The following is a 14,685-nucleotide window of genomic DNA, read 5'->3' as shown; positions in this document are numbered from 1 at the left end:
CTGGTAGCTCAGTTTGTATTAGGATTGCTAAACAGTCATAAAGAAATGTCACATCCAGAAACGTCAGTAGTGTAGTTTGCCTTTTTATCTGCAAAATGAATGGCTGGTCTTTATATTAGTAACTACAGTTCTGAACTTGCTATATTAGGGAAGATAATTCTGCAAGACCAGATCTAATTCCACAATTTTTAACACGTACTTAGAAACTTTCTATATGACAATTCTTAATGAAAAGGAAATAACACTTTTGAAGCTGTATCCCAAGATGTACTTCATTTTTCTTTATTTAAAAGTAATTTTAAAAGTACATAGCACACTTCTCTGTTTCAGGGATAATGTCTGAAAGCCAATCTTTCATCAATACAGCAGAGTTTTATGTGGATACTGAAATACTAGACTTTAGGCTAATTTCAGAAATACCTGCAATGAGATGCTGTCGATTCTCCCAGTAGGTGGCAACAGAATGACAGAATGGAGCTCTACAGGGGACACAGGGAAGTATTTAAACCTTCATTTATCTAAGAAGGTACTATAATATGTGTGAAATGCAAAGACTTTCACACACAAAATTAAAAGCAAAAGAGGTTTTTGTATGATCACCAAAGAACTTCTTAGGAGTGCACTGTTTTGTAGGGTGGCATGTTACTGTTCTAAAATAATCCACAATTCTGGCACTACTGGTGAATGACTTAGATAACCAATCTGTAGGGAGTGATGCACATCTGGTAAAGGAGTTAACTGTTCTTCATTTGCTATTGACATATTTATATCTCTAGTCAGAACAGAACTGATAGATCACAGGACTTAGTTGTTCTCTTGGCCTAAGATCTGGTGGAAATCTCTAGATTATTCAAAAATGCTGTTTTCAGAGAGGTGTCTATTTTTAAATAGAGAAAAAGGGGTTAGGTTTTATACAGCAGTGTTAAGGTCTTTGTTTTTTTTTTTTTTAAATCCCTCTAAAAGGCTGATCTTGATAGAATCATAAACAATTGGAGATAACAACTCGTAACTGCACTGCTCTGTTGCATTGCTCTGGAGGGCACCTATGGCACGGCACCCAGTCCGTGTGCACATGAGAAACCCTCTGAGAACATCCAGACCCTCCCAGTTGTGTGCAGGCTGCGCATCACCCCAAGGAACATGGGCTATTCACAAGCCTTCTGGCAGTACCAGCAAAACCACTCTAGCACTCATGCCAAATTCACTTATTTGCACACCTCAGGACTCCATGGCAGGGTTTTTTTTACAATCATCAGCCTTACTTAGCTCTCGTCATCATCTAACAGTGTCACAAGGTAAAAGCTGAAGTGGGCAGGTCTTGATAAGGCCACTGGGCAATCAACCCTCCCCATGCAGGGTGTGTTTCAAGCCTGTTCCATGTGGGACAGAGAGATGCCCCTACAAGGCCACCATCTGCCAACACAAGTTGAATGCCAGCATTGAGCAAGATGTCTTTCTTTCCAAGAACCCAGGTCCAGGCCATATCTGCCTCACGTCTCTATGGAGTAGAGCCTAGAGGCCGACTTTGGAGTCAACAAAACTCACCGGTACCTGGGACTGCAGACCCACACTGTGCTTTCAGGCTACCCTCTAAATGTAGGCTGATGGTTTTCTGCCTAAGCGCTCGGCAACAAAGGCGGACAGAGCAACAGAAGTGAAACCTCATGAAAAACAATATGCCCAGGTCTTTCTTGGGGCTTTTACATTTGTGTCTGACCATCACCCCAGACCAGCACAGAGGTCCACATCTGGTGGAGCTGTGAGCTTTAACATTTCAGATTGTCTGGAACACCGGAGTTCATCTGGAATGTTACCAGTTCCATTGGAAGAACACTAAACCGACCTATTTCTCAGTCTCAAAGCAATGACCTGGTGGTTTTCTGGAGAAGCGTGCCAATCAGATACCTTAAACAAAGCAGCAGACACAAATTATCACAGGAATTCTTCCTCTGTAAAAAATCCTTGTGGCTCCAGAAATCTCTGTAGCTTTTCCTAGCCAAAATTGAAGAGCAGTGATTTGCAGGTTTATGTAAAGATCAGCAAAATGAAGACTATATATACCAAAGTAAATGTAAGTTTATAAAAACCAGTATGAACTATTTCACACTGTTAAAAGGTAGGCATTAGTTAGAGAAGATACATAGATGCTTGTTGCCAACAGTGGCAGAACTAATGTATTAATACCATCATGTCAAAGTGGATTAACTTAAATTTTAGGAATTGTGTATTTAAATTTCTACTGATTAAGCATCATAATAAACTGCATGTTTATAAAATCAGGGGATACATTAATACTCAGATTCAAGCAATTAAGCGTGCCTTCCTCTTTGCTACCTAGGAGTTGCAAACACAAGGATTTCTCCACTGAGAGAAGCTGCTGAGAATGCTGAGCCAGTGCAGAAGGAGCGGACAATAAATTGGTGGAGGCAACTGCCCTAATTTGGTGTGAGAACGTTTGTGTGATGCCTCCAGCTATGCCTTGCAATAAGCACTGCAATGAGAATCAAATTTCTTTCTGTGTTTGGACAGATGAGTTAGAGTCTTTGCTTAATACTGCCCTGTACTGCTGACAGCCCAGATGACTCTACACAGAAAGAGAAGCAATAGAAGTAAATTGAAACATTAATAGAGAGGCAGCTGGAGTAACGACAGAAAGAAGTCAGGCCATCATTTAAGAAACCTGGTAGGGTGCACTTCAGAATGGTAATTATATTTACTTTCCAGTTGTCTGTTTTTGGTTTTTCTTCTATCCTTCTCTTTTTCATTAATTTGCTTTCTTACACCCTCTTGGTCTTCTGTATTGGAATTTAGGAGTGATTTTTGTCTACATATGTGCGTGTATCGGAATTTAGGAGTGATTTTTGTCTACACATGTGCATGCTGGCAGAACAGGGAGCTAGGATGGTATGTGTCTTGTAGGTGATATATATGGATAATACTCAGGTGTTAGAAAGTACAGTGTACAGCGTGTTACGTGGCCACACTCGGATTTAATAAGCCCGCCAAACCAGGCGGGACTAAATTTGAAATCTGGGGCATATCTGAGCCCTGCCTGTCTGGGTGGCTTTGCATAGGCAGGGTGTCAGGGAGGAGCGCAGGAGGCGGCGATTCAGCGGGCAGAACGGCCGAGTCTGTGACTTATTCCACATCTCACGGTGACACTGAAGCGCAGCAGCAGGTGCCGGGTGGGGGGCCCAGGCTGCCTCTGAGCTGGGCTCCTGCAAAGACCTGCCACCACTTATCCAAAAGGGAAGGAAACACCGCTGGAGACACCATGGTAAGGGGGGGATGTGGGAACACCAGTCGTATGGGGACCGGGAGGAGCGTGGGCCAGGGAAGGCAGTGGGATCTGATGTTGTTATCAGTGGTCTGTGTCACAAAACCTTGCTCTTACGCACCCATTCCCACGTAAGAGGATGGGAAAAGTGGTGTCGGAAAATCCCACCGGAGCTGTAAGGCATGGCAAACCAAAGTTTTCTTCAGAGAGTCTCAATCAGTGGAATTATAAGATAAATTACATCTGTAGTCTTAGCTTTTTAGTTCGTTCTGTTATGACTATATTTTCTCAAGACAACTTAATTTCCATGTGAGATAATAATTTTTTTTAGAAAGAAAACAAAAAAGGTTACTTACCTTTGTGTCTGTTTTAAATTAATTTAGCCCCAATGGTTGTACTGTTCATAGCTATACATGTGTGTTTCTGGAGTGCGTGAATATTTTTATATGTGTATGCATTTAAGTAAGTATAAAATGCCTTTGATTTTTAAGATTTGTGGCTTTATTATAAATTTGTAGAAATCTCTCAAAACCTCTTAAGAGTGTGAGAAATTCATTTCACCTTGTATTCCAATTTAAGTCCAGCACCGAGTCTTATTTTGGGTACAGACAACTATGTTATTTTCTGCCAGTACAGCTGCAGGTCCAAAACGAGAGCGCTCATTTTGCCAGCGAGATACACACTTCCACAGGCTCCCTGTGCCTTAAGGCAGACTTAGGATAGTGAGGACGTTTTGGGAACAGCTGGAAGACTAAAGTCTGCCTTTGTACAGTAAATACTTAAGCCAGGTAGTATTCTGTTTCTTCAATAGAGTCAAAGCTGTGCCAGGTTTAGTTTCACAAAGGACCTGGCCCCCTTCCACTGTCTCTTGGTAGATAAAAAGTCAGGTCCGCAGCTTCTTAGACAGGTCCTGGTACATTAGTGATGGGATGTGAAACATGAGTTTGGTGTAGGCTCCAAATTTAAATACCACATAGAGATCAGTTTACTCTGTCTGTGACTCCGAAGAAGTCCCACTCTCTTCCCTACTAAAAGTCCGATATCTATTTTAAAGCTGTTCACTATACAAAATTAGAAACCTCTTTGTTACTCTCTTCTTGTCAGAATACTTCCAAATTACTGCTGGGGTAGGAGAAGATGGGAGTTGAAGGCAGGAGTCACGGCAAGAGGTCTGGTTCAAAAGGCAGGGCTGAGATACTGCTTCAAACTAGCGCAGCTGAAAGCTCAGTCTAAAAGAAAAGGAACTGATTCTGCAGTCTTCAGCTGTACTCCTACATTCCCATCCCTGGGAGTGTTCAAGGCCAGGCTGGATGGGGCTTTGAGCAGCCTGGTCTAGTGGGAGGTGTCCCTGCCCACGGCAGGGGGGTTGGAACTAGATGATCTTTAAGCTCCCTTCCAACCAAAACCATTCTATGATTCTGTGCTTCTATGATTAAGCTTTACAATATTAACTTTCTAAGGCAATATTCACTTGCTCCATCTGTGAAAAAACAGACCGATTCCTCTATTGATCTGAGGAACAGAGCAAAGTAGCTCTTTATATTCCGGGTATTGCTTGACTTGTAATTGTAGCTTTGCTCTAAAAGATATTATTTTAAAAAGTCACCTGGCTCATTGCCGTGTTTAAAAGGAAAAAACTTTTTTTCTTGCTGCCAGCCTCACAGATTCACACTGGGATTTAAAAGAAAAGCAGGAGCCTGTCCTGTGCAAAATCAGCATTAACTGAATTCTCTAAGCCCAAATATGCCTTCAGTGACTCCTGAGTAATCCTCCAGATTGCAACTCCCCTGCAACATACCCACCTACGAAGCCTCATCATCACTCAAATAACTCGGATACTTTTGCACAACTCAGTTGAGAAAAACAGGTTGTGCAACTGCACCTGAGAGCATGTTACACACACTGCTGCATACGCATTTGCAGGGTCAGCAACTTACCAATGAGTACTGAATAGAAATAATATATTTCATTGAATGAAATATTTAAACGGACTTTCCATATTCATTTGAACTTCTGAGGATGACTAACTGGGGTAGCGGTGACTTCTGAAATTCCACTTGCTTCTGAAAAAATACCTTCAGTTACGTTTCTAAAGTGTAAGTCAATTTGTGAAGAATACGCTGCTCCAGAGATGCTTCTGGTCACATGTTCTGCCTGAGGATTTAATTTTTGGGGAAGATGCATTTCACTCTCAGGTCACAGGATGATTTTGTAGGGTAAGCAGTTACAGCATTTGAAAAAAAATAAAAAATTAACTGGCCAAATCTGCTATTAAGTCACTGGATATCTCTAAATGAGATATTACAAAATAAAAATGAGCGAGGACCATTTTCTGGCCTTGAAGCCAGGTAACATGGCCTGCTTCGTATTTAGGCATCTGAATTCTCTTTCCCTTTCCAAAGCTAGGCAGTGATCAGTGACCTGCTCACTGGAAACCATTATTGACAATGAGTTGTATTCTGGATGGTACCCAAGCATTGTCTGGAAAAGTATGAACTGGCAAAAGCCAAAACTGTGCCTGAGAGTGTGCTAATTATCAATCAGCACAGGCGATCACGGGCCAGTGTTCAGTACTATGACCTGACCCTTTCTTACTCCCTCATTTAGACAGAGCCATTGAGGTCACAAAGACAGAGCTCAGAAGACGATAATTACAATTGCTCCAAAGCAGAAACTGAAGCTGAAAAACTCATGTCTGAAACCGCTCTCTCCTTACAAAACTGCCTTTCACTACAGCCGGTGTCGTAATTGTCGGGACTAACTCAGAATTATCTGCTTTACAATTCTATTTCTGAACTTATGAAATCCAGCACCAGGTCCTTCATACTCCTGTACTCTAAGTGTAAAGGACTTTGGAGCAATTGGCACCTGCCTGTTTTAGGCTGGTGTTACACACTTTGTTTTCTTTTCATTGAAGTTTCTGGCTACCACAGGAACTATGTTCAAATTTATGCAAATAAGCATGCTATATTGCAATGACACTGCCTGAATAAGCATTGGACATGCAATGTAAAATTCATAGCTGCTCAGGAGCTTGAAGGAACATTTGTTTCAACCAGGAGAATCTGAAATAATTTCCTGAGGTGAATATTGCTTAAAGCAGTTCTTCCAAGTTTCCACTCTAGCCTGCTATCAGAGGGTAAAAGGATCAAAAGACACCACCTGCCTTGGGTCACATAAGGTTGAAGCATACCACATGGTTGTGTCAGGTTCCAGCCAGGAGTAAAAATAAACTAAACTGGGATATGCTCCTCAGCAGGGCCAATCCATAGGAGAAAAGGTGGGATTTGTGTAACTGAAATTATTTTTTTTTCTTCCTGTTTTCATGTACCCATATATTACTGCACAAAGATCTCAATTTTTTAAAGAGCTGTCCCAGTATCTGGTGTGTATATGTACAGTTTCATTGTGGTCATGGGGCTGAGCAAACAAATGAAATGCTGACAGCAAGAATTCACCATTTTTGGGAAAAGCAATACACTGGGAAAAAGTAACCATTAGGAATAAGGAGGACTAATGTGCTGTGTTTTTTCTGACCTTGTCTCTGCTCTTTCCCTTTAGCGTGAGTGCATCTCTGTTCATGTTGGCCAGGCTGGAGTTCAGATAGGAAATGCATGCTGGGAACTCTTCTGCCTGGAGCATGGCATTCAGCCAGATGGCACCTTCAAGGAGCTGCATGATAAAGTCAACTATGATGACTCTTTTACCACGTTTTTCAACGAAACAGTCACTGGGAAGCATGTGCCACGAGCTGTAATGGTGGACTTGGAACCAACTGTAGTAGGTCAGTATAGAAATAAAGCTGGAAAGTGGAGAAGAGCTTACTCTTCTTGATATCACCATGGTGTGCCACCAGACTCCACTGGTACGAAGCAGCACACCCTTTGTATCTTGGTCTACCACTAGATAGCATAAAATTAATTTTCTTGTGACACAGAATGCTAGATTCTGTCATGACTCCATATGATTCTATCTCCATAGGTGTTATAAAACATAGCAACAGCGCGATCCTCAGCAGTTTAATAACTAGTACACACGGTTTGTATGACTTCTCTTTGCAGAAATATTCAAATTTTGGTTTTGTTTATCCATTTTTGCCATTCAAATTCTGCTTTTCTCCAATTCGGATCCAAAGTGGGAGCCTGACATTTTCCCTCCAGGAACAGAAGGATTTCTAAAAATTGAGGCACCTGGGGGAACTTGATTTTCTTCACAGTTTTTTCTGGTGACTTGTCCTTTTATCAGTACTGTCTGTACAACGGACAAGTTCTTTAGAAGACAGCAATTTCTGTGGCTGGATACAACTCACACCATTAATCAACAGAATGCAACAATTTAAAAATGCTTGGGAAACAGTTTTCCCTTCTCCATTAGCATCTGGTTTTGGCAGACATGACCTCCAGTGACTGAAAGCTTGCATCAATGCCAACAGCAACCAGAATTTGTTGGCGTCGAAGCACAGCCATGCAGCTTCTTAGAATTTCTCTTTCTTGATCAGATGAAGTGCGGGCCGGCATCTTCCGGGAACTTTTTCATCCAGAACAGCTGATCACTGGAAAGGAAGACGCAGCTAACAACTATGCCCGCGGCCACTACACCATTGGCAAAGAAAGCATCGATGTGGTGCTTGATCGTGTCCGTAAGCTGGTAAGTCCCAGTAGTTTTGAAACAGCAGTATGGGTTCTGCAGAAAGAAGAAGTGCAGAAGAGGTAGCTTGTTAACTACAAATGATACCAACGGTTCAGAAAAGCGATTGCAAGACACACAGAGGCATCATTACTAGTCCAAGAGAGAGAAACCCAGTAGTTCACTTTCCAGCTGTATGCCTTCAGATAGTCCTAAAAAGTGGTTCTAAATATGTAATTCTTCATTATTAGCGCAGCCCTGGAGCCCCGATACTGATATAGAAGGGTGGATTAGGCAGTTCTGCATCGCTGGTTTCAGCTAGACTAACTAAAAGTGTGAAGTTCAAAGAGAGAAGCCCCACAAATAAGAGTCCAATTTTTACATCATAAGTTGAGCCAGTGAAGGAAGCAAAGGACAGGATTATCATCAGCACTTTCTCAAGAAAACCTGCCATGAAAGCTATGTTGTATATTGCTGATAACTGCTCTCTCCCTCAGCTCAGAATAAGCTCGCGTAGTAGATGAAGTGCTTTCATTTCTCTTCAGCCCGTATTCTTTCACTTTCCTATTGACTTTCAGGCTGATGCCTGTTCTGGGCTGCAAGGTTTCCTGATCTTCCACAGCTTTGGCGGGGGTACCGGCTCTGGCTTCACCTCCTTACTGATGGAACGCCTCTCCATGGATTATGGAAAGAAGTCCAAGCTAGAGTTTGCTATCTACCCAGCCCCTCAGGTCTCCACCGCTGTGGTGGAGCCCTACAATTCCATCCTGACCACGCACACCACCCTGGAGCATTCGGACTGCGCCTTCATGGTGGATAATGAGGCCATCTATGATATCTGCCGCCGAAACCTGGACATCGAGCGCCCCACTTACACTAACCTCAACCGCCTCATCAGCCAGATTGTCTCCTCCATCACAGCCTCGCTGCGCTTTGACGGTGCCCTCAATGTGGATCTGACGGAGTTCCAGACAAACCTGGTGCCCTACCCGCGCATCCACTTCCCCTTAGTGACCTACGCCCCCATCATCTCCTCTGAGAGAGCATACCACGAGCAGCTCACGGTGGCTGAAATCACCAGCTCCTGCTTTGAGCCCAACAGCCAGATGGTGAAGTGTGACCCAAGACATGGGAAGTACATGGCCTGCTGCATGCTCTACCGTGGTGATGTAGTTCCCAAAGATGTCAACGTAGCAATTGCTGCCATCAAGACCAAGAGAACTATCCAGTTTGTAGACTGGTGTCCAACAGGCTTCAAGGTGAGCAGGGCTGCCATGAGCTTCTCTTTAATGTTTAAAGGGCAAGTTCAGTGTAGCAGAAAACTTGTGTTTAAAGTTGTAGACCTTGCATGTTTTCCACTTGTGAGAAGATAGAACATAAGAAAAATGTGTTTGTATAGAATGTGCCTTTCCTCCTTTGGACAACCCATTGACACAGACCCCTAAACATTTATGTAAGTGGAAATTTGAAGTGTGTTTGAGTTAAAATCTACAGAAGTATTAATTTCAGACCTGAATTTTGAAAAAGCCAGTGAGTGTTCCCTCTGAAGCATCATATAAAACTAAGGAAATATCAAAACCAATACAAGAAATAAAGGAAATGTTGATATTAGGGAATCTGTCAGTTAACACCCTCATCCAGAATTGTTATACAGCCTCTCCTCACTGGCTATATAGCAGTGTTGGGAAACACAATTTCAATAATAATACAGATACTAGCAGGGGAAAAACATTTGTCATTCAAATAGATGGTTTATGAAAACTTAACTGGGAACCAACTTCCTGTATTAGTTTCTATAGAGCATTTTGGTGAAACTGTATGTTCAGTGTTGAGTAGCTGTTAAGAAAGCTGACACTGTATATTAAACAGAAGAATAATATAGACCTTAAAATGACCATGTATCATACTGTTTATGATGCTATTAATTTTTATGGCATTTACCATCTGGTAGTTTTGATAGTAACACTACTCTATGCCAGCATCTGTAACTTTACTCACTTTTTTTTCAGCTCTTTGACTGCTTTCTCCTCCTGCCTTTCTATAACCTTCTCTCATATTCCTGTTTCCAGGTGGGGATCAACTACCAGCCTCCTACAGTAGTTCCTGGTGGAGACCTAGCTCAAGTTCAGCGAGCAGTCTGCATGCTGAGCAACACCACGGCCATTGCAGAGGCTTGGGCAAGGCTCGATCACAAATTTGATCTGATGTATGCCAAGAGAGCTTTTGTGCACTGGTATGTGGGTGAAGGCATGGAGGAAGGAGAATTTGCAGAGGCCCGAGAGGACCTGGCTGCCCTGGAGAAAGACTATGAAGAAGTGGGAACTGACTCATTTGAAGAAGAAAATGATGAGGAGTAATTTTAAAATACACTTTGTTCCCAGTGAGCACAGAATTGTCTGTGTATTGCACATGTCTACCATTAGGTCACCTTTTTTGTATGTAATATACAGAAATTTAGGAGGGGTCATACAGAGACATCTTTTATTCCATAAATTGCAGGTAAATTGTGCTGTAAGATATGATCAGTTGCAGTAATGCCCCAACACTCCCAGCAATGCAAAAAGACTTGCTCTTCTTCCTTGAACTTCTAATGTAAGCCTTTTCAAGCTCTAATACACATGCTAAAACCACTACAATTCAGTATATGCAAGCTTATAACAGAGCACAGTGAATCAGTGGAGTTTTTAAAATTCTAATCTGACATACTGTCATGGTTTAGCCCCAGCCGGCAACTAAGTACCACACGGCCACTCGCTCACGCCTCCCTCCCCCCTGGGATGAATCAGAAGAAAGAGGTAAAACTACTGGGTTGGGATAAAGATGGTTTAATAGAACTGCAAAAGAAGAGAAAAACAATAATACTGATGAAAGAATATACAAAGCGAGTGATAGTGCAATTGCTCAGCACCTGGAACCCTATGCCCAGCCCGTTCCCAAGCAGTGATCCCTGCCCCCTCCAGCCAACTCCCCCAGTTATATACTGAGTATGACGACACATGGTATCAAATATCTCCCTGGCCAGCATGGGTCAGCCAACCTGGCTGTGTCCTCTCCCAGCTTCTTGTGAAAATTAACTCTCTAACAGCTGAAACCAGGCCATTATCCACCCCTTATTCTATACCACCTATGTCATGCCCAGATCCTACATTTTCCAATTAATCACCACCACTTTTACTGTCTTTATGTATACATATACACACACACACACACACACACAAAGGCATCATTCCCTTAGTCTATGGGCCATCCCTCTAAAATGACCGTTAATTTAATCCATGACTTTTGGGCTCCATCTTTCATAACAGTCTTTCAGGGCAGGAAAGATGGTGTGTGTGTGGTGTTGGATTGTTGCCTACTGCATCTGGAGCTCGTGGCTGGTGTACCTGGCACGGCTCGTGCCCACGGTCTGTGGGTTGAACATGTCAATCTCGAGGAAGCTGCTGGGTGCTAGCTGCTGAAGCTAGTTTCTGTACCATCACCGCTACAGTTTTCTCAGTTTCATGAAAGTTCATCCTTCATTAGCCTGGGTGATTCTTACCGTAACACCACTGATATGGCATACAGCAACTGTAGTAGCGATGACATGCAGTGGCAGTATTATTTAGCAATTAACATCATACAATTTAATTATAGGCTATTCTCACCCAAAATCAAATCCCCTCGAGATACACATCGGACTTGCCCATGCTTCCACATCATCCACCAAGTGCACCCAGGTCTTTGAGCAAAAGCAATCCCGCGGATGGGTTTGCCTTTGCCTGAGGCAGGACTAACCCATACTGTCTTCCCTAACATATTCTTCAAATGCACTACAGGGATTTTATCCCCTTCTACAGTACGTGGAAGTTTTGATTGGGCAGGGCCAGCTCGATTGGTAGATCCCCTGGTGTTAAGTGACCAGGTGGCTTTTGCTAAATGTGTATCCCAATGTTTGAAGGCCCCTCCACCCATTGCTCTCAGTGTAGTTTTTGACAGTCCATTGTATCATTTGGTTTTCCTGGAGGCTGGTGCATGACAGGAGATGTAATATACCCACTCGATACCATGCTCTTTGGCCCAGGTGCTTTATGCATTCTATGCTTTATGCATACTTTATGCATTCTAAAAAACTAGGTGTTGAGTTCCTAACTTCCTGAAAGCTTTTTAAATCTTATCCTGATCATCAATGTTATAGTTTATTTTATCAGAAAGGACACTTAGTGTCCTGGTTTCAGCTAGGATAGGGTTAATTTTCAAGGGGACACAGCCTGGGTGGCTGACCCAAACTGGCCCAGGGGATATTTGATACCATGCTGAGTATAAAACTGGGGGAGTTGGCTGGGGGGGATGGGAATCGCTGCTGGGGACTGGGCTCGGCATTGGGCAGTGAGCAAAATTGTACTGTGTATTACTCACTTTGTATATTCTTTTATCAGTACTATTGTTGCTGTTTTCCTCTTTCCTTTGCTGTTCTGTTAAACTGCCTTTATCCCAACCCACAAGTTTTGACTTTTTCTTTCAATTCTCTCCCCATCCCACTGGAGGTGGGGGGAAAGCGGAGTGAGCAAGCAGCAGAGTTTGTTGCCAGCTGGGGCTAAACCATGACACTTAGGAATAAGAATCCCTGCTCCTGCAGTAGTCAACAAACTCTTTGGAATGGTTTGGAGATTACTTTAGAAGCGCTGTGGCAGTTATCAGGAGCTAGCAGCTTCTGTCAAAGTGACACTACACCACGACACTCAGCAGGCAGTGTATTTCGAGACCTGAACACTGAATCTTTCAGCTTTAACCATCCCTTCATCTCAGCACACTTTCTGGGCTCAGACTTCTGCCTGCTACCTGTTTTGGAAGTGCATGTCACAACTGACTTCCACAGGCAAAGCTTAAAATATTCTTAAATAAGATATATGCTTCTCTTAATCGAGCATTCAGGCTCTCACAGGGGTCATTACCAAAAGCCACTTCAGCTGCACACTGCTTCGCTAGCTTCCACAGTCTGTCAAACCTGGTTCCTGTTTAATCTCCAGTGTCGGTTTGCACTTTGCTCAGGTGGTTTAACTGTCTCCAGGCAACATAAGGCTTAGCAGTTCTATCTCTCATCCTCCCTTCTATCAGGTAAACACCACACAAGCTAGCAACAGAAAGGGAACATCACTAAATTTAAACCATTGCCAAGAGGCTGCGTCAGAGTCACAGCAAAGATGCTGAGTCATTTGTACCCTTCTGCTCACAAGCCTCTCTAGATACCAGTCCATGTGACAACTCAGGAACCTTTTCACTGCCACTGCTGCCTTGGTTGAAGAGCTCTGACTGCCAGGCAGCTGTGCTGCCTCCAACAGAGCCAGGCTCTCCATAACCTGCCCAGGGGGTATGCAACTGGGACCTCTGTTGTGGGGACTGCAACAACAACAGCTCTGATGTGCTCCAGGCAACCGCTCTGAAAGCCTCCTATGCCCTGTCTCAGGGCATGGTTCAGGGAAGCAGGGCAAGGGCTGCACAGAGGGACCCAACGCAGGGCTGGGAGCACATGCTGTCCTCACCTCTGCTAACAGAAGAACTGAGGACAGTTTAGCCTCTCTCCATAATAAATCCATGTTAGTGTAACCCTTCCCCCAGATGGTGCACCCAAAGTGATCTGTGTTACATGGCAAATGGGAGGCAGTGAACATCCCTTCCCATCATTGTCAGGGTTGCATTTATCCTTCTCCAAAGACATGAAGTTTTCTAGCCACTCCCCCTAAGGGCTGGCTCTTTAGTTCAAGGTGTTACAGCAACAAATGGTATATTAATACTAGGAACACTTATATCACATAATGACTTGTAGTGCATCTTTGCTGCAGAAATATTAAAACACACTTCCACATTCAACTCCTAAATTGCCTCTACAACCAACAAATGTCTGTATAATACAGGAAGGAGATGGCAAGTCAGGGCCATGTTAAGCCTCACCACACCTGTTTTTTCTGTAACATTCCTTGAATTTAGTAATGTAGTGAGACAACAGCTGAAGGCTTCTGCATAGCACATGGGAATTCAGTTTGTTAGCAGCTTATAGAAGGGGCTTTTCTGAGGGGCAAACAGGTGCCCCAAAGACACCAGTGAGCTCCTAGGGAGCAAAGAAAGGGAGACGGAAGCCACCAGGATCTCTGCAAAGCCTGTGGAAGGGTTTTCTCTTTGTGGAAGGGAAGGAAAGGAAAAAACCTTTCCCCTCACTAACCCTTCACGTCCTGCAAAACCAATCCTACAGGCAGAGAGGAAGGGTTTAGGGTTTGAACCTGTCCCTGGGGACCGCCTGGTGGCAGCTGCAAGGGAAGCACGTGGTGTCTCTGACTCCGCGGAGTTCCTCCCTAAAAGGCAGGCAGGTGTGCCCTGCCAAATCGCACAGGGAGTCTCCTTTCTGGGGTCCCAGAGACTCAGTCCGCTTCACACATATAGCAGGACTCCCTATATCACCCACACCCTTTCCCTGGTCAGCAGACATCTGCAGGGCAGCATCACTTACCTTTAAACTCTCCTCCCTCCTCAGGTGGAGCAAAGCTGGGTCAGCGGCCATCCTCCAACAAGCAAAGCTGGGTGGGGGTGCTGCACCCCTCCGTTCCTCCTGCAGACATCCAGGAACAAGACAGAGGGGGAAGCTTGGAAACCCAACGTACACGCTGGAGAAGCGGCCACCCAAGCACTTCTGCTCGTCCCCACATAGGTGACTCGTTGAGGTCTGAAGTCTCACAGCTTGGGTTGGCGCTGGCATGTTTGTTTGTCACTGTGCTGCCATTCGTAAATCCCGCTGCACACCACGGCCCACC

At 43.8% G+C, this 14,685-nt stretch overlaps 1 protein-coding gene across 2 annotated transcripts; it reads left to right on the top strand.

Annotated features, from left to right (window-relative positions):
• Positions 1-2,667: 2,667 nt before the first annotated feature.
• On the top strand, positions 2,668-10,659 carry LOC134526810 (tubulin alpha-4 chain). Of its 2 annotated transcripts, none has more exons than XM_063359076.1 (5): positions 2,668-2,683; positions 6,839-7,061; positions 7,776-7,924; positions 8,482-9,162; positions 9,973-10,659. In XM_063359076.1, exons 2-5 carry the CDS (start codon positions 7,034-7,036, stop codon positions 10,258-10,260), a joined length of 1,146 nt encoding a protein of 381 aa, XP_063215146.1. In that variant the 5' UTR covers positions 2,668-2,683; positions 6,839-7,033; the 3' UTR covers positions 10,261-10,659. The 2 variants fall into 2 exon arrangements, with proteins under 2 accessions (XP_063215146.1, XP_063215137.1); XM_063359067.1 differs by lacking the exon at positions 2,668-2,683 and adding an exon at positions 3,130-3,277.
• The last annotated feature ends 4,026 nt before the right edge of the window (positions 10,660-14,685 follow it).

This window comes from Chroicocephalus ridibundus, chromosome 1, assembly GCF_963924245.1.
Source record: "Chroicocephalus ridibundus chromosome 1, bChrRid1.1, whole genome shotgun sequence".
Lineage (NCBI taxonomy): Eukaryota > Metazoa > Chordata > Aves > Charadriiformes > Laridae > Chroicocephalus > Chroicocephalus ridibundus.
This window is presented reverse-complemented; position numbering and strand designations above follow the sequence as displayed.

What these genes read in the sequence shown, in the direction of transcription:
- LOC134526810 (XM_063359067.1), top strand. An exon ending in TTGATCGTGTCCGTAAGCTG is followed by an intron (nt 7,925 to 8,481) that starts GTAAGTCCCAGT and finishes ATTGACTTTCAG; the next exon opens with GCTGATGCCTGTTCTGGGCT. An exon ending in GGTGTCCAACAGGCTTCAAG is followed by an intron (nt 9,163 to 9,972) that starts GTGAGCAGGGCT and finishes TCCTGTTTCCAG; the next exon opens with GTGGGGATCAACTACCAGCC.